The sequence below is a fragment of the Panthera pardus genome, unplaced genomic scaffold (genome assembly GCF_024362965.1).
Source record: "Panthera pardus isolate Hobbes unplaced genomic scaffold, ASM2436296v1 HiC_scaffold_7, whole genome shotgun sequence".
Lineage (NCBI taxonomy): Eukaryota > Metazoa > Chordata > Mammalia > Carnivora > Felidae > Panthera > Panthera pardus.
Genome location: NW_026527002.1, coordinates 38,708,192 through 38,735,731, shown reverse-complemented (window position 1 = coordinate 38,735,731; position 27,540 = coordinate 38,708,192). Strand labels below are relative to the sequence as shown.

At 41.0% G+C, this 27,540-nt stretch overlaps 1 protein-coding gene across 4 annotated transcripts in view; it reads left to right on the top strand.

The window, feature by feature from the left end:
* Nucleotides 1-27,540, top strand: part of RUNX1T1 (RUNX1 partner transcriptional co-repressor 1) — a 141,675-nt gene that overhangs the window by 11,387 nt on the left and 102,748 nt on the right. For 2 of the 4 annotated variants that reach the window (XM_019453438.2, XM_019453439.2), the window contains exon 2: nucleotides 14,890-15,062. The exons of the other annotated variants lie outside the window; for them this stretch is intronic. In XM_019453438.2, the coding sequence (XP_019308983.1) occupies nucleotides 14,975-15,062 (88 nt within the window). In that variant the 5' untranslated portion in view covers nucleotides 14,890-14,974. The remainder of the gene's footprint in view (nucleotides 1-14,889; nucleotides 15,063-27,540) is intronic. 4 annotated transcript variants of the gene reach the window in all.

The window sequence follows — 27,540 nt, the reverse complement described above, 5'->3', positions numbered from 1 at the left end:
AATGCTTTTAAGAAATGTCATTTCCAGTTGGATGCCAAAGTGTGGCAAATCTTTCAGAGACCTGGACAGCCATGGGGGTGTATTCCCTGGTACAGCACCAAGTTCTTTGCCCCTCTCAAGAAATGGTATTGAATCACATATCAGTATAAGAAAGAAACATGTCTGCGTTAGGGATGTGATCTTGTCACAAGTTGTTTTGTGCTGAAGCCACCTTTGGCGTTGAAGCCTCTGTACCTTGTAAGGTGTCAACAGGGGGAAGCTTCTTGTGACTCTTCAGAATGGTCATGCTTTATAAAGTGGCTCTTACATCGGAGCCACTGATAAAGCAATGTGCCACGGTTGAGGTTGAAGGCATGAGACCCTCCTGTTTGCCAGAGTTGAAAACGGTCAGTGCTGCTGAGAACCACTAGCAATTTCACTGACTGTGAGGGATCTACTTACAAACAAAACAAAACAAAACAAAAACTGCTTTGATAGCTCTAATTGAGATTACCTTATAATACAATTCCTGAGGGAATAGAGCAGGCATTTGTTTTGGAGATTTCACATTGGTCAAGCTCTCTAAAGCAAATCACCAGTTGAGTGAATAGGGCCTTTCGAATATAGATCTTGTCGGATGAGGACACAGATGTAGAAATTTCCCATTTGTCCCACAGTCGCAGCAGCTCTAAGTACCTTAGGGAATGTGATTGACTAGATTCATTAATTTTTCAACAGCTGGGTCCTAGACCACTTCTGAGTGTGCACTGACCAACCACCTAGTTGTTGGTCTTGGGAGAGAGAAGAACTGACAAATATTAGAGATCTGCTGTGAGCCTGGGGTTAACCTTCCCATACATTGTCATTACTGACTTTAAGTCAATTATAAACCAGCCTATCACTTCATTTCGAACACTTTGGAAATGTCTTAGTGGCTCTTCTGGCTAGACCTTTTGCCTTAATATGGAAACCCGAGATTTTCTTGTGTCTCCCAACTTTATCACCTGCTTTGTTCCCAAGTTTGAATAATTAGAGGCTTATTTTCTGAATACATGGCTTAATATGCTTCTCAGCAGCCACGATCTGTGCACCCATTGTTTTCTTATGCCCTCACCCCAGCCTAGGAATCAGAGTTGGCTACTAGCTGATAGACATCCTTGGATATGCCCAAGTGTTTGCCAGTCTGTATCCCTCAGTACCTCCTAATCCAGGCTTTTCCGTTACTAAATTGTGTTCCCTTGTCCTGCACCACACCAAAGCCAAGAGGAATCAGGTTGTTATTCCCTTTATTGATCTCTGGAGCTCTCTTCTGCCCAATGTCCCTCATCCCCGAGGCTTGGCCCATCACACTTGACCACACTTGGTCATACTGTATTTTGATCTCTACATCTTCTACTTGGCCAGGTCCAACTTCCCAGTCATTTCTTAAGAGGAGAGGGATTCTGCACTATTTGGAGTGTGCAGCTATAGTTGTGTGCTGTAAAACGCTCTGTATTATAAAAAGAAAGATATGGTGTGTACATTCCCCTGACGGATGGGTAAACTGGATTTCCCTTTCCAGCTCAGTCACTGTTTTGCTGTGTAGCGCGGGATGCATTCCAGCCTTCAGGTGAATTCTTCAGAAGTAAGATGAAGGGCAGATTCAGTGTTCCTTAGGCTTCTCAACTCTCTCATGTATGAGTTTGCGTGTGATGCTGAGAGGAGACTTTTAAGAATTTCCCATGGTTAGGTGAATGAAAAAATTTCTTAATTTTTCATTTGGAGCTGGGGGCACATCTCCCCTCCATATGGCTGGGAAATAGAATCAGTGTAGAACATCATTATCTCCTCACTCTTCTCCATTGAAAAGAAGTGGCATTGAGCACAGGGAGACGTTTTTTCCACAGCCATCCTGGATCTCAGATGACTGTCTAAAATTTTAGTTGTTACTCTACCTTTTTAAGAGGTGAATGATGGAGGAATGAGTCTGTTTATGCGGTGAGAAGGAATTAAATATTTCAGGTTTTGCTCAAGGAGAACAGCCTTTATGCTTTTACCTCATGGCTGCCGGACAAGATGAACTTGGTGCTTGGGGGCAGGAGTGAGGGGCTAGGAGCTACACCATGGTGGTGATTAGTTGTGCTTACTAGGCATGCGCCGTATCCCGCTGTCTCAAGGTGTGGACTTAAGTCACTTGGAAATTTAGAAAGTGACCTCTATAAACCATTTTTGGAGAGAATTTGGTAAGTAACAGCTTCCTTAAATGAACAAGGGCACATTATCATTTGGTTAGGAGTCAGTTCTTAACTAAGACTGAAGTTACCCTATTTGTATTGTCTGAAGAAACAGTCTGCTGTTGGTTTTAAATGCCCAGTTATTACCAATAACACTTTGATTTCATGCTGTAGTTTTTCAACAGTTTAGGCATTATTAGAAGTTTAAGCCTAATTTGTGAAGTTGTCAATGAGGGAACTGGGCTGGATTTCTTTGGAACTTAGGAGCTATGGCATTCCTGTACTTACGATTTGATGAAGGAGAGCACTTTGTCATCATCCAGGATGGCAGTAGAAACTTCTGCTGCTTACTAGGAATATCTGCAATTGGCAGGACTTGGAAGTTTGTTAGCAATGGAAGCCACGAGAATTAGTTTCGCTTCACTGGTTGTGGAAGACTTTTGTGTTGGCATTCGGAGTTCAGTGGGAGGCCAAATTGAAGTGATTTTGCTTTTCTTCTTTTGGCCACCAAGGAGAATGCCTTAAAAGTATGAGCTCTTGGTTGGTACCTCACTTGACTGGATTGGTCATTGCATCAGAGAAATAATAGAGAAAATGTCATGAGACGTCATGGCAGTTTGTCTAAAGAAGCGCGAGAGCTAGGTGGCCGCTAATCATAGGAGAGGAAACAGTGCGAGCGCAGCGATGGGCTAGAGGTGGTCGGTAGAACATGGGGAGGGAAAACTAGCTGTCTGATGCTATTATGAAGAGTATTTGAGAAGCCTTTGCCACCAGACCTTGTGGGGAGCGCCCCTGTGCCACTCAGGTCGGGGATCGGAGAGATCTTAGGAAAGAAGGTAGGTCGTGGGACCTGCAAATGCTGGGGTACAGTTGTGGTGCCAGGGAACCAGCACAGCAGAGTCGCAGAGAGCATTGCAGATGCACATCCGGTTGGGCAGACCGAGTACCAGCACCTGGAAGGTCATCCCCCAGTGGATGCTGCACGTGTGGTGCAAGTTGCACCTCAAATGCAAAGTCTTAGAAAGTCGGTTGGTCCGTGTGGTTAAAACGAGATGTACTGTGCCCCGTTCCCTAACCTCAGGATCTAGGAAGATGTGAGCTGTAAGACAGGTCATGAAAGACTGCTAGTTTATTTCCTGAATCTATGCATATGTTATGTACACAGTGATGAGCAAACACAGCTGGGAAGAACAGCAGATGATATTGGGACTGGAAATGTGGTGTTTATCAGACTGACATAGTAATCCTTGTTTCCCGTGAAAGTGTTCTTTTTAAGTGACGGTTAGGATTCTGTAACTTTTACCATGTGTCAGACAAGTATTCTCGACTACCTTTTGCATACCTGTCACACATTCTCATTCTCATCTCTAGCTGGGTTTATTTAGAAATGAGGATTTGGCCACATGTGGGTTTGACTTCTGATGGGAAGCAAACATGGACCATAAATTCTCATCCTTTTATTGAATAAGGATAGGTAGGTCCATTCAGGTCTAAATGGAACATAGATGTGATCAGTCTCCATCGACTTGTCCAAAAGCGAGCCTGGATTTGGCTAGAGGCAGTAGGTATAAAATATCACAGGACAATATAAATGAAAGAGCAGTAAAATGAGCAACCCATTAAACCTAATTCTCCTATTTTTTAAAAAAACTGTTTATTTATTTTGAGAGAGAGAGGTTTCATGAGTGGGGGAGGGACAGAGAGAGAGAGAGAGAAAGAGAGAGAGAGAGGGAAAGAGAGAATCTCGAGCAGGCTCCATGCTGTCAGCGCAGAGCCCGACTCGGGGCTTGATCTCACGAATCCTGAGATCATGACTTAGGCTGAAATCAAGGGTGGGACGCTCAACTGACTGAGCCGCCCAGGGGCTCCCAAATTTTCCTATTTTTAAAGAAACACATAGGCTCTTTGGGGAGTCCTAGTAATGACCCCTTTTAGATTATCTGAAAGAAAATTAAAAATTCACTCTGGCTTGTCAGTTGGGAGTAATAAATTGCTAAATATTTAATGAATGCCTGCTATGTGCAAAATGAGGTGGTAGGTATCCATGAGTGGGTGTCCATGAGTGGGTATACATGAAACTCAGTGCGTGCTCACGTCCCACTGAAGATAGACCCACTCAGGTCAAAGAAAACTGCTACCTAAGTTGGTGAGCCTTCGTGACTTAACCGATTAAATGCACCAGTAAATTAGACTATTTTTTTTTGGGGGGGGGGGGCGCGAGTTGGAATTTCACCTCGTCTTAAAACAGGATTTATCAAAGTGAAGTCATCACAATGGGATTCTGAGCAGTTACAAAGTAGGGATGTGGAGTACAGAAACCCAGATGTGGGAGAGGCTTTCGGAGGACTAACGGGGTGGGGTAAGTGGGGCTGGAGAGAGAATAAATTAAAGAACGTGGCTGTGTCAAAAAGGACCCATGGGTGATGATTGGGAAATAAACAGATCATAAATGTCTTGGGTGTGAAGCATTTTGATTTAAGCTTTATCTTCTGAGCAAGCCAGAAGTTTTTAAAACTGTGTCCTCGGGGTGGGACGGGGCGCGAAGGCTGCCCGGCCCGGGTTCAGACCCTTTTATTTGTCTTAGCACCGTGAAACCAGAAAGATTCTGCTTTTACAACAAATTGCTCTATATGTTAGATTTCTCTGGCTGGACTTCTTTTGGACAAAGGGCGCCATGGGGAAACAGATCTCACAAAAGCCAAAGTAAAAACAAAACAAAAAGTCGTGCTAGGTAAGGCGAAACCATGGACCCGGGTGAGGTCGCGTTTCTCAAGAGCTGGTCCGACACTGACCAGTCGGACGGATCGGAGTGGAGGAATGACTGGAGGCGAACCAGCCAGGAAGCCGGTGGCAGCAACTCAGATTTTAGATGTTGTAGCAGGATGATCAGGATTGGGTCTGTAGGACACAAAGGAGGAGGCAGATGGATGAGGCATTGCAAAGGAATAATCATTAGAAGTTGGATATAGGGGTGAATTTAGAGAACTTGCATTATGTGTCCAGTGCATTTCTCTGGCCAGAATTTAGAATCACTCCGGTGGTTTAAGGAGAAGCTTCTCTACTCCTCACAGACACCGAGTGTCATGTGACTCAGAGTCTCAGCCTCCAGAGAGAAGCCTCAGAGCCCAGGGGTGTATCCCTGCCCCAGGGATTCCTGTGGTCTAGTTCCTTGTGGAAAATGGTGACAGGGCTGTGAAGTGATAGGTGTTCCTTCCAGAGTGGCTGTCGCATGGAGGATGTTTATTGATCTCTCTGGGACTTGGCTCCCTTCTGTGCTTTGGCTTCTTGCATGAATTTTAATCTGTTCTGAGATCCCTTCCGTTTCGTAGGTACCTCTGGGCCATGCGGGGTTATAAGAAGTGGTGAGGTGGGTTGGGTCAGACTCTTAACTTTCTAGCACAGCAACCTACCTATTTGACATTTCTCGAACACCAAACTTGTATTTGCAGGATAATTTGTGAAACTTCATTCAACTGTAATGTTACATAGAGGAGAAAAGACAGGGAAACAGAGAGGAAGGAGTCAGGAAGAGGCCCTGAAAGAGCCGAAGCATGACTTTGTGGGGACACACTCCCTGGGAGGGGAAGTGAGAGTTACTTCAACCCTCGTTACTTGACAGTTATTTGAACCCACATTCATTCATTCAGTACCCCAGTCGTCTGTAGACCAAATAATTTCATGCGATAACATTTTCAGATACACTTTAAAAGAACAAAAACGTGTTAAAACTTTACTGAGTTACTAGAAACTTGTCTTTATGTGCTTTACGACCAGCAGATAGTAAACACAATACTATTATATGAAGGACCACAATTTTTTGTTTTAAAATAGAGGCCTCACATGGGAAAAGTAGAGGAATCCCTTTTGCATGTGAAAGGGCAGTATTGAATCCTTAAGATTAAGTTGCTTGCAAATCATCTTCCCTGTTTAAGGGATTTTAGTTATTGAAAGAAACAACGGGGAGCCTGGGTGGCTCAGTCGGTTGAACGTCCTACTTTGGCTCAGGTCATGATCTCATGGTTCATGGGTTCAAGCTCTTCATCGGGCTCTGTGCTGTCAGCACGGAGCCTACTTCAGATCCTCTGCACCCCCCCCCGTGCCCCTCCCCCGCTCACTCTCAAAAATAAACAAACATTTAAAAAAAGAGAGAAACAACAACAAAAATCTACCAATTTCAGCACTTTTGGGTCTGGGTTCATCAAGATAATGTTACTTCGGGGTCTTTCACCTTGTTTTGTCCAGAATCATTTAATTTGAAAATATACTGGTAGTTCTCTTTTTACTTTTTGAACTTTAACCAAATTTGTAGTTTGTGGTTTTGTTATAAAATCTCTCGGAGTGGAATTTTGTAAGACTTTTTTCCTCTGTTGTCAACTGTGCTTGATAAGAATTAATCACCGGCAGTCAGAAAAGGACTTCAGCATAAAAATCAATCTATAGTGCTTAAAAAAAATGAAACCAACTTACATGTGTTGATGTGGAATCATTCCTGAGATATATTGTGAAGTGGGAGAAGCCGGGAGCAGAACATTATGTGCCATATGCTACATTTGTCCAAAAGAATATGCATACACTTCTCCTTGCAGAGATATGTACCAGCATCTGACAACAGGAGTTGCTTTGGGGAAGAAAGTGGGGCCCAGGCATGGTGATTGAAAGGAGATTTTTTTGTTGTATGTCACCTTGGTCCTTTGAGCCTTTTTGCAAATCTTGTACGTGTTTCACTCACTGTAAAGTTAGAGACTGCAGCATCAGACCCGGATTGGCTGGTTCTGGGACTCTGTCCTTCTGGGGGAAAGTCATGCTTCTGTCTTCCCTGCCAAAAGGCAGTGGAGTGTGGAGGGGAAGCGGCCCAGCTTCCAAGTGCTGTCCTACTTGGTGAATCTCCTTCTACTCCCCCCTGTTCATCTGGAAATCATTCTCATCTGGATAATCATGGCATGACCTCATAAGGTTGTCATGAGAATTACATGAGGTGTTATGTATGGAGCATAACTGTTAATAAAGACTTGCTTATTCTTAGAACATGACTTGGCCTCTTTGGAACTGCCCATCACGATTCTCAAAACCCCCTGTAGGACCTTCTCTTCTCTCCACATGACCCTTCTCAGTCACCTTGCTTTAGCAAATCCTTAAAAGAACATCTAGCCCTATTTGATGTCTGGGGATATAGAGATGTTCAAGGCATACAACACTCTGATTTGCTAGACCTTTCTCACTTCAGCCTTCATTAAGACCCATTTTCCAGGGAAAACACTTTGTCATCTCCTAAGTCTCAAATGAAACCACTTTCGGAAGACTTCATGATATCTCTTCCTCAAACACTGGGTTTGTCACATCCAACTCTTTGCTACTGTCCGTCTGATTCAGACTTGTCTGCTGGTTGTTTGTAAGTCTGGGACAATTGGGGTACTATTTGATGCTTTGTTAAGTAAATTTTTTTTGAAAACTTATTTCTTGAACTCAAGTTACGTACTTGGTACCGTCCTGAAATAGTTCATTGCTAAGACCTAGAAATCTTTGATTTCAACCACATGTTGTTTCTCTCCCAGTTTCTATCTCGGTCCCCTTTCATTGTGTTCTCTTATCATAGAATGTACAATTTATTGCTGCTGTATTTTGGCTTGTAAGTTTCTGCAACCAAAAAAACAATACAACCCCATCAGCTCTAGTCAAACTGCACTTGCATATTCATATGTGCACATCTTAACCCATTTTATTTTATTTTGTTTTATTTATTTATTTATTTATTTATTTATTTATTTATTTATTTTTACCCTGAAGTTCACAAGTGTGCTTTCTGTAAAGGGTGAACTCCCTGAATTGTAAGGAAAATGCTGTGTGTAGGGATGCATTTGTGAGCTGAAACTGTCCCTTTGGTCAGGGACACAACAGGGCTAAAAACCATGTTAGTGGCTCCCAGCTTCTCTGCTCCCAGATGCCCCCCACATTATCGCTTTCTCTCCTTTGGCTGCCCAGGGCTGCTGTTTTCTGGGCAGATTCACGGGCTGAGGACTTTCCCCCTGAGTAACCCACCCTGGCCACCTACCCCCCCCCCCATCTTATCTTTTCTGACGTTGTACGGGATCCCAACTGCTCTGCTGCTCGATGAACTAGACTTACAACTAGGGAGGGTACTGGATAGGATAACAGGTCCATCTCCCCCCAAGATTCTGGGACTCAGAATGCGGAAGCGAGTGAAAATACCACTTTTTCCTTCCAGGTAACGTTTTCACTTGAAGACATCATTTCAGAAGAGCAGCCTGCTGTTCCTTCACGCAGGTGGCCAAGCAATTTCAGGCAGATATGCTTGCATGGTGGTGGGAGGGGACTGGAGGTCTTCACAGAATGAGGTTCACATACCATCTTACTGAGTCCTCACCTGGGAATGAACTCATTTCCTAAATCACTCCTAGAGGCTTTTACCCGTGCCCCAGGTCACCCTGCATGTGTGCTGGGGCAACGTCGGAACCTAGGTTTTCTGATTTCCGCACTGCTCTGTTCTAGGACTCACTGTCACTCTCCTCAAGTCTTCAAATCCTACCACCTAGGAGTTTTCCCCATGAACAGGGCCAGCCACCCAGACTGCAGGTGGGAAAGATACTAAAGTTCAAATGGAAAATTATCAAGATTTAGGACTGCTCTTAGAAAAGTTACTGTTTAGAGTGTAACAAATACCACTGTTTTGTGAGTTTCTGAGGTGGGGCGTGGGGAGGCAGGAAAGAGAGAGAAGGAGGGGAGGGAGATGTTAGCTGATGGGGAACAGCAGGAAGCAGATCACGTTTGCAGCCGGACTCTTGTAGATCTCCTTTTCGATGTGTGTGACCATCTACCCTGAGTGCAGATACTCTTCAGAGTTCTGTTTTTCTTTCACGTGAAAGTTGCCAGCATGGAACAGATGCCTTTATTTGGAGAAACCAGTCTTTGGAAGTAATTGGTTCTCTCTCCTTTTATCCCCCAGAGATGATCTTCCACAGATGAAATTAGATGGGTAAAAAAAAAATTTTTAATCAAAAATATTAGTTTGTGGTTATTTTTTATTTTTCACTGTAAAATGTTTTAGGACCTGCGGTTTAATTCCACATTTTTTGGAACTGTTGACTGATCGTAAATATTTTTATCACTATTCGTACAGTAGTGACTTTCAGAAAGGAAAACTTATGGTCGAACTAGATCATTTTTGAGTAGTGACCTAATGCTTTTATTTTAATGCTTGAAACCATCGTATTAAAATAGGTAACACCAGCTTTCTACTATCAAATGATGGGATCTGAGCACATGAGATAAAACAGTGCTTGCACTAGGGAGGCCAAGATAGGCACTTTCTAGTATTCTCTCTCACCTTTGTATCATCCTGGTAAGTTAGATATTACTATCCCACTTTAGAGATTTACATCTGAAGCTTGGAGAGGTTAAGTGACACGTTCAAGGTCAAATAGCGGATAAGTGTAAAAGCTGGGAGTCCAGGCCACCAGAGCACGCATGCAATGGGCTTCAAAGTGGTCAGCGTGTGTAGGCCACAGTCATTTTAGGATATTTTGTTTTATTGAAAATGAAATTAGATCTGTAACACAGGAGATATTTGAGAGCTTCCTGGTATTTAAAATTGCCTTGTTCGTTAACTTGTGGGTCATCCTACATTGTCGATTTGACTAAAAATAATCATAGCTGGGGTGCCTGGGTGGCTCAGCCAGTTAAGCGGCCAACTTCAGCTCAGGTCACGATGTCGCAGTTTGTGAGTTCGAGCCCCGAGTCAGGCTCTGTGCTGACAGCTTGGAGCCTAGAACCTGCTTTGGATTCTGTATCTCCCTCTCTCTCTGCCACTCCCCCTCTCATACTCTGCATCTGTCTCTCAAAGTAAGTAAAAGTTAAAAAAAAATAAAATAAAAAATAAATCATAGCTTAGTCTCCTGCCTTCTGGTTAATACATGTTGTAAAATAATATTTGAAGGATTTAAAAATAATCCTTTATCACAATATAAGAAAAAGGGCTTGAAGATAGACGAGATAGTATTTGATCATCATTTATTCCTTTGCTCACTCAGCCGATGCTGAGTGAACACTTTCTGTGAGCCAGGCACTGTGCTAGGCGCTGGGTATGAAGACTGGAGTAAATACAGCCCCCTTCCCTCGTGGCCCTTGCGATAGAATGAGTAAAGTCCATCAGGGTGGGTTTGAAGGCATAAAGAGAGAGAATAAGGTGAGATCTCTTTCTAGTAGCAGGAAACTCAGTTGGTAAACACAGTTGGGAGCTAAGTCTATGTGTAAAAACTGCTAGAGTGCATTTACTCCTAGAGCTTGTATGGACTTAGGCTGAAGTTCTTAATCATGGTGTCCTACTGCTCTCAGTGTGTGGCCTCACAGCCCAGGATGCCCTGGGTGATTCCCATCTAGGCTTATGTACGTGCAGTACTGGTGGGAATGGGCTCAGGTGAACGATGGCAGGCAAAGGTTGCCCAGCCAATATGGATCATAAATGCCCTTACGGTTAAAGGAGAGAAGGTGATCATAGGTCCAGGAGTGGTCAGGGAAAGGTTGATGAAGGCCACAGGAATTGAATTGGGCTTTATAGCATTTCACTAGGGGGATTTCATTTGTTTCATTCTTTTTATTTGGGCTACTGCTATGTGCCAAGTACAGTTTTAAGTATGGGAGAAAGAGCAATGAGCAAAACACACAAGACCACCGCTTTCCGAGAGCTTATAGTTTGGAATGGGGGAGGGAGACAAGTAATAAAGATGTTAATAAAATTATTCCACATAGTGTTAAATGCAATGATGGCAACTAAAAATCAGGGTCGGAGAGGATAATGAGGGTGCTGGTGGTATTGTTGAGACTTTATTTTGGGTGGTTGGAAAATCATCTCTGAGAAGGTTGTACTTGAATGAAACCTTAGTCTTTGAAGGAGCCGGGCATATGCAACAATCTCTGGAATGAGGCCTGAGGTCGATGGACAAAGCCATAAAGATGAGACAATGGATTATATGGGGGGGGGGGCTACCCCACAAAGAGCTCCACCCTTACAGGGCATGGTCGGAACAGGGGCTGAAAGGTGTAGGGTTAGTGCCAAATTATGGAGGGTCTTGAGTAGCAGAATGGCACAAGACTAAGGACTATGTTTTTCTACATGTGTCTCAGGGGATGAGTAGTTAGGACAGAGGAGGAGAATCTGCATGAGTTTGTCATGGAAGCTTAAGGAAAGCTGGTGCTGTGATGAACGACACTCAAATAACATAATGTCCCAATCACTTCCTGTTGGACACTGAGCGTCGTCCTGAAGTGCAGCATGCACGGTCCTTGGTTGACCACTTCAGATTAGGGGGTTATAGGAGGATTTGTCCTGCAAATGAGATCATGGAGGCTTTGACAAAGGTAAGCTCCCATCCAGTGTCAGGGACTGTACTTATTAAGGTGATAATTAAGTCAGATATGATAGAACAGGTTCCTTTTGTGATAATTCCCCTTGGAATACAAAACTAATGGTGTTTTTATTAATGCGAACGGACGGTCTTTATTATTATAAAATCTTTTTATGAAAGGAAAGAGAAAAGTTAAGGTCTGACTCAAGCCAGGTTGATAGAGAAGTGTGTTTAAAAAGGTTCATTTGTGGAATAACTATACGCATATTATTTACTAAAGGAAAAATTACCCCAAACGTTGATATAATTCTCTAGAGAAATGTATTTAGGCAGTGAAGGGATTCCTGGCAGTGACTGAGAAGCACCGTAATGGAGAACTGCACTTGGTCTCTTTTGAGGTTGATTCTGATGTGTTGTAGTCTTTACATCCTATTAAATTTTTGAAAGATAAACTGATACAAGAATGATTTGCCAAGGCTAGCAACTCTTCCTTTTAAAACCTTGGCTCGGTGTACACGCCGAAGGGATGGGGGAGTAAGATAAAAGCATTATAAATATGAGGTTAACTGAATTCAAATAGAAGGTTCTCTCAAGTTATTGCATTCCTTAGAAAATAAATACATTGCGCATATGGTTAAGATTGATCAAAAAAGTATTCTGTATGCCAGTGATTACATTCCCATCTGTGATTAAGGTTTTCTGTCTGCATCTGGTTTTCGCATTATATTTCTGTAACAAGAATCCTTTATATAGCAGAGTTCACTTTCTGTATTTTCTATTAGCTCCAGCTTGAACTACTGCACGGATCGTAGATTTACACATGTGGTTTTCATTACTTCATACCATTGAGAAAAAGTAATATTTGTTTGGGAATGTATGTTTTCCACAATTTCCATGGTAATACAACATGTTGAGCCTTTTTAATAACACTCTTGTAGAACTACAAATTGTTTGAGGCATTCTACTCTTGGTGGAGCTTAGCTTTTAAACTTTTCTCAGTGTATGTTCCCCTCATAATGATGTATAACAAATTTGAAAGCTGAGGATCTGAACAAAGCAACGGTTAAAGATAAAGAAATTTTCCTCTGATTCGCAGGTGATACAGTCTTTAGTGTGGCATATGTATCACAGATATCTGGATGTATATTTCATCATGTTCAGTGCCATTACTTATATTGTTATTTCATTTTGGAAGACCATTTAATGTGTTGGATGCATAAAGCACGAACATAATATTCCAAAGTCATTATTTTTAAAAATTTAAACATTAGCTTTTTTAAAAAAATTATTCTGTTGATTTGGATACAGTGTTTCATATGGAAACTAGTTTAGTGGGGAAAATCCTCATGGGTAACTTTAGGTATACGCTGTATATTATTTGAATGTGTATTTCTATGCCATGTTAACATTTGAGAATTTATAAACATGCTGCACATTTAAAGTATTTTGTAACACTATCTTCCTGCCAACTTTCCTCCATTCACTTTAGAATACTCTGACTAAAATAGACACAAGCTAAAAAGTGACACAGTATATTCTACCTAGGGGAAGGGGAATCATTTGTGACTCAGAAATGATCTTTTAAAGAAAGTGTGTCCACACAGTAATCTTATGTGCCTCAACACTGAGATCTACAACACCATTTTTGTTAATAAACGTAGACATCACTATTTAGCAGTCACAAGAAGGAAGAAATAGACTCAGACTCCAGAGGGTTTATAGGTGCTTTGCCTCTTTCATTTGTCCAGTGGAGATTATGAACTATGGCCCACACAGGTACAATCCACTCTTATCAGTTCCTCTGATGACTTTAGTCAGTGTTTGCTGAAGCACAAAATGTTATAAAATATCAACATCATGATTGAATCTAAGAAAAGTGGCCATTTTCTTCTTTTCCCCCATAATGTTTGTTTAATCTCTATTTATAAAATATTCTTACCTTAGTATGGAAACACTGGAAATAGGATTGGGTAGAAACTTACCCATATCTCCATCTTCTAGGAACATTTATTTAACATCTAGATGTGTTTACTTCCAGTCTCCCCTCCTTGCACCCCATTCCACCCCCGGAATGGGACCGTTTACATATGCGTACATGTATTTATGTATTCCAGTCATTTTGTTATTGAAAATTTTGCTTTATGATTTGTTAGGTTGGGTAAGCTAAATGTTCCCAAGTATCGGCTGGGTGTTTTTACTGATCTTTACTGAGTCTCCAGGCAATTTTCAACGAAGAAATACCTAATACTGTAATTTTCCTGAATGTTATTTAATTTTTACCATAAGGAATAAAAAACAACTGATTGCATGATAGAGTCATAATGTCACCTATCAAGGGTATTGATTGTTTTTAATGAAATCTGCTTGTTTATATACATCAGATTATATTCACCAGTTTTAATTACTAGGGAGTACTTTTGTTTCTTAAAAAAATAATAGCAATGGCCTTAGTAATACTTTTTGAGACTGCTTTTATAAATCTTTATTCCTTTGCATTTACTGAGTTCCTCCCTTTTGTGCATATGATTGTGCTTGAGTTATATAGTTCATAAATTATAAGAATTAAAGAGCGATACTTTTTTCTACACATAGTGGCTGTAGTAAGAATGGGCGAGTAATAGGCAGTCAATAAGTATTTGAGAATGGATGAATGAATGAATTCTAAAGCTGCCAAATCTAGCTGGAAAAATGAGAGAATTTTGATTACTTTAGAGAAAAAAAAGTAGTAGAAGTCGGTTGATTTGGTAAAGTGGTTCACCAATAATTGTTGTTACTAATATTTTAAAACTACACAGGTTACTTGTGATTATTATCAGTTGTTTAAAACTATTTGAGCAAATAATGGCAGTGTTTAAATTTCAGAGCAGTGAAACAACGTGGACACCACTTTGTTTTGAAATAGAATTTCATTTGCATGTACTATTCTATAAAATAAAATAAACACGTAATGTTTCAAAACATTTTCTAAAGAAACCATGATCAATGACAAATTATTTAATATTTTATTGAACAAGGTAAAAATCTAACACATTGTTTTAAGGTATTGATGTACATATGTTTTAAACCAGTCAAAGGAAGAGGAGTTGCCAGGTTGAGAAGGCATCCAGCTTTGAGTCAGATGACTGGAGTTTTAAGAGTCTCTTAGAGCATGTCATTACAGGAACTGAGAAAATGGAACTTGTTTTTGGACACTTCTAAAATTTAGAAGAGCTTGTATCTGTTTCTTAATACGAACAAAACAAAACTGGTGTGTAGTATTATCGTTTAAGTGGACGGGTGTGATACTTCAGACTGGTTGTGATATATGCGTTTTTTTTCCCCTTTGTTGTCGTCAATAGAAAAGATTGATCTCTGGGCTGGTGAACATAATATCTGTCCCAGTCCGAAAAGGAGAGAGGAAATTAGCAGAGCGGTTGGTGGAGAATGATATCTGTCAAAAGAAACACTTGGAGAGCACTGAGTTTAGTAATAGGTGACTGCCGGAAAAAAGGGAACTTTGAATATTGTCAAGGTAAGGAACAGACAAATATTTTGATTTTGCCATTTACTTACCAAAAAAAAAAAAAAAAAAAAAAAAGAAAGAAAAAAATCACTCTTATATTTTCCCTATAAATTATAATTGTGAAGGTTTGTTTTTTCTTCTTCTTTCCTCTGGTGCCTGTTAATAAAGAATTTGTGTTATATATTTAAAAAAAAATTGTTTTTCACGTCTTTGGGTATGGGATTGGGCGGGGATCAATCAGCCTGGCTGTGGGAACCTTTGTTTGATAGCTTTGGGTCTGAAGATCTCAAATGATCAAGTACCAAATTTTTTTCCCACCCTCTCCTTGTTGCAGTGCCTCTTGCCATGTTTCATAATACATCTGTTATAAGCTGAGCAATACTTGGAGTTAAAGAGTAAAAGCTATGCCATGATTTCTGTGTTTATTGTAACTTGAGATGGTGTTTTTCTAAAACAGTTTGTTGACTAAAGAGGGAAAAAAGTGCTTTCAATTTATTATTTCTTCTCATTGATCTGGATTTTTTTTTTTTAACTTTTAGGTGAATGTTACTTCCTAAGCAGAATTCATCTTCGTAGGCACATTAAAAAAAAAACAAAACAAAAAAATCTAACTTTAGGAAAACGGCAAATATAAACCGCGTATGTTACCATTTGGCAAGAGACCTCTTAAAGCCTGCAACATTTCAAAATGAAGGAGGACCCTGAATTATGGGTTCCAGAGAGTTGATGCCTCCTGTAGCCAGCTCAGTTTTAGGTTTAGTGGACTTGTGCAGAAGCACAGATGAATAAGGATGAGCCGTGCCAGGAAAAAGTTGAGAGTTAACACAAATGTCGTGTAATACTGGTTGGCACTCTAGTCATTGGGAAGGGAGTTTTGAAAGTCTTTGACTGCCTGCCTGACTACATGGAAAGAGGGGTAGCAAAATATTTACCATCTGTGGCCATGGTTCTGGAAACATCGCTGCTGGTGCCCACCCCACAGTATCTACTCTTGCAATTGCTACAAATACTTATTGGCTTGTTCTGTAAGTTTCCAAGAAGGCGTTGGCAAATGAGGCTGTTTGTGTTTTTGGAAGACCACAGAAAATGAAATAATTTTCCGTATAATTGCAGAATCCTTTGAGGTAGCCTAAATTGTGATTTCGTTTCTACTAAAACTAGTAGTTTTCTACTTTCGTTCCCCCTTCTTCATCTCATGATGATGTCTTCCAATAGTGAGAGAGAAGGCAAGGAATTCAGCTTTATTAAGTAGTTGAGACATCTCTCACCTCTGTTTCTACCTTCTTACCTCATGTACTATTGTTACTAAAAGTTAATTTTTTGAGAACTCGCATCTTGGTTGACTAGACTTCTCAAGTCCAAAACTAGAAAGATGTCAATATCTTAAAGGAAACTGATAATAATAATAATAATAATAATAATAATAGTAACAACAGCAACAACAGCAGCAGCAGCAACAGCAACAACCACTGCTTAAGAATGTGTTTCTTTTCATCTGCTATCAGCAGAAAGCACTTGTTTTAAAAGAGAATATAGCTCTGCTTTTTGCCTTGTATATCTCTATGGGGGCTCTTAATAATATGACAAAATAATCTGAGATCCAGATTACCAATGGAAAAGGCTATTGGATTTAAACCCTTGAGCATATGTGGCAGATCCATAGCGTCTTGGTCTTTACCCACCCCCATCGCATTACACTCTTACTCTCCTCTGGGCATGCGGGCTCTGTTTGCGGCCTGCTGGCAGTGAACCATTGCAGCATGGAAGATCCATATTGAAAGCAAAAGTGCATGACAAAGACACACATTTAAAAATGACTTAATGTACGTTGTTTGTTATACTATGCAAATCCTGGATGGATAGCATCAGGTAGCAAACACCATGCTGAGTTCTTTCTTTCCTATATGTGTGCGTGGGCAAACATCCTTAAAAATATGATGTGTGTACACATGCACGCGCACACACACACACCCGCACACAATGTTTATATATACAATATTGTGTTGGCCGATTTTATAGCTGTTGGGATATCCGTTGGGTTTTCTTTCTTTATCATGTGGCATTGAAAATTTTACTCCTAGTCATTTCTTCCTTTTTGTAAAGGTAATGGGTGTGTAGAAACACTGGGTTCAGACTCAAGTTGACTCAAGAAGTAGAGAAGAACAGAAATTATATGCTTTAAATTTTTAAACACCTGGAATCCATTGGGTTCCTGGGGTTGTAATTTGGAGACAGGAAAAGAAAAGAACTATGTGAAGTTGAACAGTCGGGGCTCTAAGTGAGAACGGCCTGAGGTGGCGCCAGAGAGTCTGGTCTGGGTAGTGAGTTTGGTGGGGGGGGGGGGGAGGCGGTGGCAGGTTGTCACCAGGAGATCTGCTGCAGGGTGAGTGTGGGGGGGGGATGTAGGGGGGACGGGAATGACGCTGAGCTGAGCGGACAGCCACCAGTTTAGGTAGAAGCTGGTAAAGGCAAACTACTGCTGTTTCCCCCATGTTTTGAAGCATGCCCAAAATAAGCATAAGGCTTGGTCCTCTAGAATGCGATGTGAAGCGAGACTCCTGTAATGTTTGCCTTTGTGAGGAGTGGGCGGATTTAGGACAGCTAGGGAGTGGTTGCCCTTAGAAGCCACGGAAGGAAAATACTAATACTAAGAAGGGTCCAGTGTTTGTCCTATTAAAAATAAAAACGATTTCCTGGCCGTCTAACGATGCAAGGGGGAGTAGCATGGGAGACAATTATGACAGAAGAAACTTCTGTTGCAGAGTGGTATCTGTGTTCATATCATGGGCGGCATGTTTATGTAGTTCCAATTTGTAGGCATTATATGGGTTTCAGGAGCTACATTTGTATTTTTAAAAAGGGTGATTTTCTTAAGTTAATTTAAATGGTGCTGCACACCTTTAGATCCCGTTATTTTTATTAGGAAAAGAGGAAAGTGATTTTCTCAGGCAAAATTGCTGGTCTTTGAGAGCGTCTGCATTTATTTTTAGTTTCTCTTGGTCGTGTTCGAGGGGTCTGATAGCATTAATGGGCTTTACCCCACATGGAGCTTTGAGCTTATTGCAGCCTGCACACTGATCCCAGGTCAGTGTGATGCGTGAAATCAATTTATTTGAATCTCTTTGCCTCTATAGGAATTTGGCAGCATGCCAGTTGTTTTCATTTAATGTTCTTTGTGTTGAACACAGACAAGCAGGCACGCTTTTGTATTCCTCTCTCCTTTGGTCTCTGTCTCTTTCAGCCAATATTTTACTCTATGGATTTTGAGATGAAGGAAGAATATATTATTTATATGATTCTAATCATTGCTTAATGTGTTTGTGTGTGTGTGTGTGTGTGTATAAATGTACCACTTTCGTTTAAGGGATAATTTTTATGTTCCTGAGTTTTCATGGTGACTTTCTTTGTACACCAATAGAGTTTTGTTTCAGTGAGATTTTTGAAGAAGCATAATAACCCACATCATAAGTGGTATTTACTTTGCCACAATGTCCATTATCAAAACTGGAAAATAACAATGTTAATTGTTTAATTTGTGAACTGGACTGTCAAAATCATTTCTTGGGGAGCTTTTTAGAATTGGAAGATCTACACTTTAATCAACACATGCTAAGGAAAACAGGCTTATTATTTGGGTCTTATTTTCTTTGAATAACCCATCTTCATTAAGACACCAGGGTTTGGCATAGATGTGCCATATATGAATTTTTATGAGGTTCTTGCCTTCGGTTAATTGTTTTGCTTTTGAAAATTTGGGGGGTAGTGCCCGGGAACAGCCACAGCACAGAGGTTTTTATTACAAATAGACTCAGACCTTTCTGTGGATGTTTTTGTAGGGAGGATTTGTTTCTGGGTCAGCTTTAGGAAGAGGTGGAGAAGGAAACGAGAGAGAGTGAGAGGCGAATGTTGTGTTGATGCCCGGGGCAGTTCTTGCGGAAGTTGATATGCAGAACCGTGGAGCCACAGCTTCAGGGTCAGGCTCATACCCCGAGCCCTGCTTCCTTGTTTAATTACCTGAAGAGCAAAACAGTCAGCCTGAGAGTGTGTGAAAACCCAGTATCTCTCGCAGCCGCCTGGCGCTCTGACATCCTGCAAGGCCAGCCCTGTCTGTCCGCCAGCGTCAGGCTGGCTCCCGCCCTGGGTTCCTTTCTTTCTGGAGGCATTGTGTGCAAGAGGGTTTGGTCAGGAATTTGAGGTTCCTGCCAGTGCTGTGTCCCTGCTCTCTCCTTCTGGGCTATACCCACAGATACACTTCATTTTTTTTTTTTTTTTAACAGATTTAAAAATTGGGCTCTTTCATTTCATCCTCCGGCCTTGCTCTGAAGCATGATCTCTGTCAACGGCGACAGCTATTAACCAGTGGAGCACTGGGCTTAGTTAGCGTGTCCCTATTTTCCTGATTCCTGGTATATGCTGTCCTACGTGTGTTGCCTTTTTAGGTCAGACTCACTCGTAGCTCAGCGTGGAACTTGTAGTTCAGAGGTTGTTTTGATGAGGCAGTTTTAGAATCTTCATCTGTCCATGAGCATTGTCCATCTTGAAGCGAAGGTGCTAGAACTTTTAAGGTTGGGTTTTTTTTTTTCCTGTCCTTGGAATTTGAATATGGACTTGAACATTTGCTGTGGGAAGAGCCACACCCTTTGATGAAGCTGGGGGTGGCGAGAAATAATATTTGGACAGCGATGTGTGGCCAGTTTGAGGATCGTATAGGATAAATATTCTGAGGAATGCTTGGAGATGGAGGCATTTGGGAGATCCCCAGAGTATAACAAGATGTTATCGCACCAAGAGGAAATCCAGCAGGTTCTTTATCCACAGTGTGGGCTGATGAAATGTCCGCATGGTGGGTGGGGGAGCAAAGGTGGTGGTGGGGGGGTGGTTTCCTGCAAAGGGAGGGGAAAGTGTGACTACACATGCAGTGATTTGGTTTTTCCAACTACTTCGTGCGGATTCTGTCATGCAGACTGAAGGGCATTTACCCTTTAGAAGATGCACTCACGTGCGTGCCATGATGATACATCTTGGCCGTGCATGCGCACGACCGTGGCTCCGGGGAATTGATTCCATTCTTTGCAAAGAAGAAAGGAATTGGACTCTGTAGGGAAGAGTTGGGTAGGAATGATTCTAAAAACTTCTTTTTTTTTTTTCTTTTCATATTGTATTTATGGAGATAGTGTCCATCCTTTATGTGTTTGTATACCACTCCAGTGAAAAGTATATGATCATTTAAATCGTTGGATTAGCCCCGTGCGGCTTGTGAGGGAGCTGGCATCACCATGGTCTGTTACGCACCAGCATAGACAGCTCTCTCGGAAGTGTTATGTGTATCCTCGGGCATGTGCGTGTTTATTTATGTATCCGCCTGGTGCATTTCTTTCAGAGGATTTCTCTTTTCAACGTCAATGTAAATAGGAAGAAAGAAAATATATAAATACATTTTAAGCCACACTCCACATTCCTAACCCGTGTCCCCCTGCACGTGACAGACCCTGGGCGCCCCCTCCTTTCAAGCTCTGTCACTTTTTGGTCGTTCTATCCAACTGGAGCTTTCTTAAATGCAAGTAACATTAGTGCCATTTGCAGCATTAAGCCTTGGCAGCAGAGGGTGTATAATGTGAGAAAAACTTGGAGGACTCCGAAAAGTGAATGGAGAAGACTTGTGCTTTGCAGGTGGCGTCAGGAATCACAGGAGAAAATGCGAATAAGAAAGCGGGGTTGGTGCCTTGCGTAGAGTGTGCTCTGGAAGGTGTGGAGTGAAATGGCAAGGAAAAAAATAGATCTGTGGGAGAAGAAATTGGGAGGAGGTGAATAACTCTAGAAAAAAGAAGGGGAAAAAAATCCATATTCTCTTAGTAGCTGTGGGCTTGTGTCAGGGACGAAAACAGGACGTTTTGCTCTAATGGATAAAAAAAAGTCACAGTATCCCGAAATTTTAATAAGATTTCGGTACATGCAATTAGGAATAATCTTATAAAAAGTCAGTGAGAAGTTAAAGTTCCAGACAGAGTAAAGGAATTGAGCTGAGATTCATAGGTTTTAGCTCCTGTTTCGTGGGTTTCAGGATATATAGCATTAAATTCTATTCTGCCTGGTCTTGTGTGGGGAAGGGGGATGCATGATGAAACCCAGTAGGGTCAGAGTAAAACACTAATTAAAAAATGTACCTTGGTGAAAAAGCAGATATACTGCGCTGGGTAATATTTGAACACATCAAGCAGTTTTGGAATGAAAATTTGTAATGGAATGCACGGTAGCAAAAAATCATTTTTGAGAACGTTTGCATTTGTTTACCAATGTGGCAAATTAGTGTGTGTGTGCATAGATTTTGATAATTTGCAATGTGGAGAGATAAGAAGTGGAGAGTTTGTTAGGGGTAAAAAAAAAAAAAGTCATGTGAAAAAAGAACGTGATGAAAAAAATTCTGGGACTTTTTTTTATTGCTGTGTATTTGCTCCACCTGGTGGATTTTGTTGAAAGTGTCTTAATCCATGTTAATGAAATGGATACCCTTTATACAATTTATAGGAAAATGAATCTTTTGTTTTATTTTTGTTGTGTAAAATGGTTCAATTCCTTTCTAGGTCAAAACACTTACCTGTCTTTTGTTCAGTTCTTCCATTGCACTGAAAGTAATATTTATTGTTTTTTCTTTTTTTTTTTCTGGTTCAAGATGTAATATGTGCTCATTTTAGAAGATTTGGAAAACAGAAACATTTAAAAAGGAAAATAAACATGATTTGTAATTTCACCATCCAGAATCATTGCATTGTTTTTAAGAAGAGATGTGATCAGAAGAGAACCAGTTTGCTTTTACATTTATCTAAAGATACGTGGAATGTTAAATATTATGCCAAAGTATCATGATGATGATTATAATTATTTTTGGACAAATGCTGCCCTTAGAATTCCCAGGTTCCAAAAAAAAAAAAAAAAAGTCAAGCATTTAGCAGGAACTGCTTTTATTAAGCTGCATGTGTACAGAAGGCAAAGGTAGTGGAGATTAAGGGTGCCTCATAAATTCATAGGGCTGCTCCTGGGGGTGGTGAGATCTGTTGTTCCCTGGGCTTACACAGATTGCTTTCTTTGGAAATCTTAAGGATTCAGTTGTGCTTTGATCATCTTATTGTTTTCCTTAGGTTATTCTTTTTTTCTCCTTTCGACTCTAACAGCTCTGTAACAGAAGGTGAAGTTTTGAAAACAGTGTCTCCATATGCAAGGGATTTGGAGACCTTTTTATTGTCTTTAAAATTGTCATTCATAGTCCTCATTAGCATTTATTGTTGCAAGCGTACAAGCAGAAAATGTGAAATTGGTATGTCATGAATAGCCCCACAGAGCTCTCGAGCCCTCCGATTTTGCCTGCAGTGTGGTGTGGGCTGGGCTTTGAGGGAAAGCTGTCCAGATGGCTGCCTGCACGGAGCCGAGCGGCGGGTTTTGTCTCTGGTGCTGGGAGGAGGGGAAGTGCACTGGAGCGTAAGCCAGAACCCTTGCGTTTTAACAAAACTAACTCGCCATTAGTCAGGATGGGGAGGTGGTGACATTGAAACAAAGGTTTTCCATATAGTGTTACAGTCCTTGTCAGACGGATAAGGGATGGGCAGTTGGGGTGTCTTGTAGATTCTCCGAGTGCTTTGCGTAGCTAAAAAAAAAAAAAAAAAAAAAAATAGGAGGAAAGTAGAGGTGGTAACTTACTTGCAGGTTTGCACGCAAGTGTGTACTTCCTAAGATTGATTGCTTTTATATGAAAATGCTCATATTTGAAAAGACAGAGTTAATGTAGCTAGTGTTCAGCCTTGTGGATTACCAAGGAAGTGTTTTCCTGTAAAAATTTTAAAATGATTTAACCCCTTGCTGGTGCCTGTGGAGTAATTTGTATTTAACGGTATTAGTTGGGCTTGAGGTTTGCATGTAAATAATATAGCATCCAAGGAATGCAAATGCTACTAAATCTGTTGTAGCCTTTCAGACCGTTTTGGAATATTTGGCATCAAAAGTCAAAAGTTGTTGGTAGGAAAGAATTACAATATACTGTGATGTTTTAAAGGCGTTGGCCCTGTCAGAGACAATTTCTAGTAATTGCAAATATAAACTTGCTTTATTTCTAGCAAGTGATATCTTAAACGGATTTCTTTTTGCAGAAGCACACATACATGTGCCCTACATACTCAAATTACTAATACACATCTTTTCATTCCTATGTAGAGAATACTCTACTTCACCCAGAGTTAAGAGTCCAATACGTTGCTTGAAAAATTGTTGGAATGATATAAGGAACATTTTATTCTGTAGACATTGAGGATTGGGGGGGAAAAATCATAGAGACTGTTTGGCTTAGCAGTTCAGGAAATCGTTACCATAGAAAAATGCGTTATGATTGGAGTGTTCAGATTACAGTTCTAAGGCACGTTATTAACTCATTCTCATTGATGGAGATAACAAAACTCAAAGTGACCCGAGTCCTTGAGTTTGACATGTCATAGGTGAAGGGAAGGGGTCATGACTTCTAGTTCTCCACCTGCCACTTGCCCTGGTAGATGAGGATTTCTCAACAGACCATGCAGCATGTTCTCTATGGGACGCTGTGTCGTATGGTGCTTTGACATCTAGTTGCAAATGATCCAGGCAGTGAATCTTTTCTGCCTCTGTGATGTCTGTTATAATCACCTATGAAGACAAGCTTCCTCCATCCAGCATGCTTTCTTTTGCTTGATTCCATCTTACTGCTAGCACTTAGGCCCTCTTAGACCCGAATCACCCTTGACCCCATGATGTTTGCACACCCTTCCAATTCTCAAGATGGTGGTCATGTCCCCTGCTCCTTTGTCATTTAAGTGAAGTTCTTGCGAGCCCTTCTCTGGGCTGGCTGAACGTTGAGGCACCAACGCTTGCCAGTCATTTCCCCGAAAGGAAATATTTGAGGGAAATAGCGTGAATGTGCCTGGTTGTTTACAACAGACGTTTATAGAAAAGGAGTTAAAGCAACAGATAACCTCTTACCTTTATGGAATACTTCAGCGAACTTTTTAACTTAATTTTTTTTTTTCCCACCCCACTCATTTCTTTGTCACTGGCCATATCTTATGTTGTAGCCTAACTCAGACATAAACCAGTTGGCTTTCTTGCAGAGTATAATTGGCTTTACCTTGTCAGAAGACAATCTACCATGGCTTTTATTTAATACAGTTTCACGTGTCTTTCAGTGGCAGAAACAAATTAATGTACATTTTTATTAGGTGTTGTATCTATTTAATTGACTGTCAAAGTGATGAGAAGTTAGGAAATCATCCAAAAGAGAGGTCCATCTCCCTTAGCCCAACAGCTCACACATTAGGTAGGTTTGCCCTGTCAGTGGGATGCCTTTAGAAAACACTAATAGCTTCCAGCTGGGTGGAAAATCAAAACCTTTGGGGTCTGACAAAACTAGCAGATTTGAATTTGAAAGCAGAGCTAATGCCTCCATTTTATTTTTTACCACTCGCCCATAAAACATTATTTTCCAATATGTCAGCCTCATTTGGTGGCCAGTGGTCTGAAATTGAAAGTGGAACAAGCAAGCGGAGAAATCTGGACATTAGCGAGTCCGCCCTTTCAAGCTGGTGTGCCACTTTGTGGAAGGGTCTCCCCTAAGAGCAGGGGGGTCTTAATGACCATTCATCAATGCTCGTTGGCTGATCATTGAGTGCCTTCTCATTCAGTTTATCAAGTCTTGCACATAAAAAGTCAGAATAAGCCTTATTCAGCTTTGTTAAAGCCAACTAGGAGTAAAATGCTCCATTTGAACCCATTTTGCCCTTGTTTTTTCACTTTGTTAATGCAGCCCTGCTTAAATGAGTGCCTTTATTGGGTCGGTTAGAATATCTGAAACTATTAATTCTCTTGTATTGAATAGCTGGTGGCAGGCCAGAGCAGATGGGGTAGGAAAGTATTTGGTTGGGTGTATTGCTTTCAATTAGGATCAATGAGGTTTCAGCTCCTTTGAATTAACTCACTTAATACCCACTGTGTGAAGTCACAGTGTATCACAGCAGCCCGTTAGAAGCAGAGGGGAGAGTTGAGAAGACCTGTGGAAGACCTCTAACTGGCATTGGCCCATCACCAGTGTAGAGAGCTCTCATGAACTGCTGACGGCTTCAGTAGACTCATATAGTCCCCATTGGTAAGTCAGACTCGAACAAAGGAAAAATCTGCACTATAGGGCCGGTCTGTCTTCGAAATAAGTGATAGATACCTGAGAGGAGTGCCGTAAATACCCTAATGCCTTCCGAGTGAAGGATCTCGGTTTATTGTCAAAAACCAATTGATGTATTTGGGGTGGGGGTGGGGGCGCGGAGAGCCTGGCATTAGGTTGTTGACTCAGTTTACCGGTTCGGAAAGTGATTGTTTAGATGCCTCCAAAAAATCGCCCTAACAGTCCTCTGTGTTCTTAATTAAAAGACGTGCATTAACTGACATGGCTCTCCTGAGGAAGTGTGCGATTGGTCAGCAATGTAGTCTTTATTATTGTCTTGAATATATGTTAGGGTTTTTTCTGTTTTTAAGTTTGTTTGTTTGTTTGTTTGTTTATTTATTTATTTATTTATTTATTTATTTTAGTAATCTCTACACCCAGCATGGGGCTCGAACTCACAACCCTGAGATCAAGAGTCACGTGCTCTTCTGGCTGAGCCAGCCAAGTGCCCCTATTTTCAGTTTTAAAAGTATGTTTCCTAATGGTGATGCAAGACGGTGTTTTTGTCCTGGAGAAAACTTAGTACATGTTCAGTGCATATTCTTTTTTTCCCCTTCACCGACATACATGCGTTCATCACGTTATTGATTGTCTATTTTTTTTTTTTTTTTTGTCTATTTTTATTATACAGGTTGGAGGTTAGAGATCTTGGCTCTTTAAGCTTGCTCTTTCTTTCTTTCTTTTTTCTTTTATTAAAGGGAAAGTTATTTTGGTCTAAGTAACTATATAGAAGTACGTATCCCGGTCTCCCTGTTCAGGGATTAAAGCATAAGAGGAGGAGACTGGTTCCTTGAGAAAAGGCTGGACTCAGATGCGCACACATTCAGTTAGGCCCATTCCGCAGTCAGACTTCTAGGTGAGAATCTCCAGGGATCTGGGTTTTGTTGACGTGGATCAATTTAAAGTGGCAATTACTGTAGCCAGAGAACAGCTTAAAAAGCTTTTTTACACATAGAAAAGATACATAATCACGCGGCATATGGAAGTTCAGTGTTCTGAGCAGTGGTTTAGGACTTTGCGGTATACCAATATTAAGACCCAGTTTTAAACGTGGATATCATCCAGTTTTCTTAAAGTGTGTTGGATTTTCTATTCCAGAAATGATTCACCATGCATATTGATGAAAGTTGGGTCTCCCACTGTGAAAATGTTTTCTTTCTAACGTAGGTATAGTATTAAAAAAAATCAACGACACGTAGCATTGAGTGGCTTTAAAGAAATACTCTCTTTGGAAATGAACATCTACAGACTCAGGATGCTGGATTCCATAAAGGCCCTTATAGCAGGACTTAATTGATTATCACACTCGCGCCTGCTATAAAGCTTTCTGTCATAAGAATGTTTGAGCTTGGTGCTTAACTGTACTGAAATCCATTACACAGAACCTCATTACAAGTGACATCTAACTAAGATGAACAAAAAGATTGGCCTCATAAATAGGGTGCAGTATACTATTAGTGACAGAACAGAGTAATCATTATGAATTGTAGTCTTTTTACAAGTTGTCTCTGACAATGACGGATTTTTGAGGGGTTCACTAGATGAAGCCATGCTTCTTGGGTGCAGGATTTAGGGGCCGTAGACATTCTTATTGATTGACGCTGTTTACCAAAGATGATTTATTTTTAGTCTGTATAGGGTATGTGCATGTATGTGGGTGTACTTTGAAACAGGTTGCATGTGCTGTTGGGAAGAGGTGTAGGAAGGGTGAGTAGGTAGAAATCACAGTCACTGCCTCTTGTTTTCAGATGGGTTTTTGAGATCTCTTTGAGGCAGCAAGTAGGGGGGAAAAAACCAATCTGACAAGGGCTAAAAGCATAGAAGAAGCAAAGGGCACGTTGAAGATCGCAAGGGGATGGCAAGAGTTAAAGGGGATGCTCCTGTCCATCATATGCATTGAGCTTGCTGGCTGGGCAGAGGCTCCGGAGTAGAATTGTTTCTGTGTTTATAGTGGATTGACCATACTATGGAAAGGTAAAGCCTGAGGAATCTGTCTCATCCCGTGCCCTGTTGTTAAAACAAATACACACAGACCCAGGGAAGATTTGCAAGTGTTAAATTGAGGAAGAGTTTTAGAAGCGAACAGCATTTTCCTTCTGCCTGGCATTTTGTGTGTTTGGAAAAGGCATGCAAGGCGGGCAGGCGTGTGTTTCTCCTATGAGGCAAGGATGTTTTACAAAGGACTAAGGAGGGACCGCTGAGAGGAAAATAGCCAGCTTTAGATAAAGCACTGTAACAAAGGCTTGTAGTTTTATATAT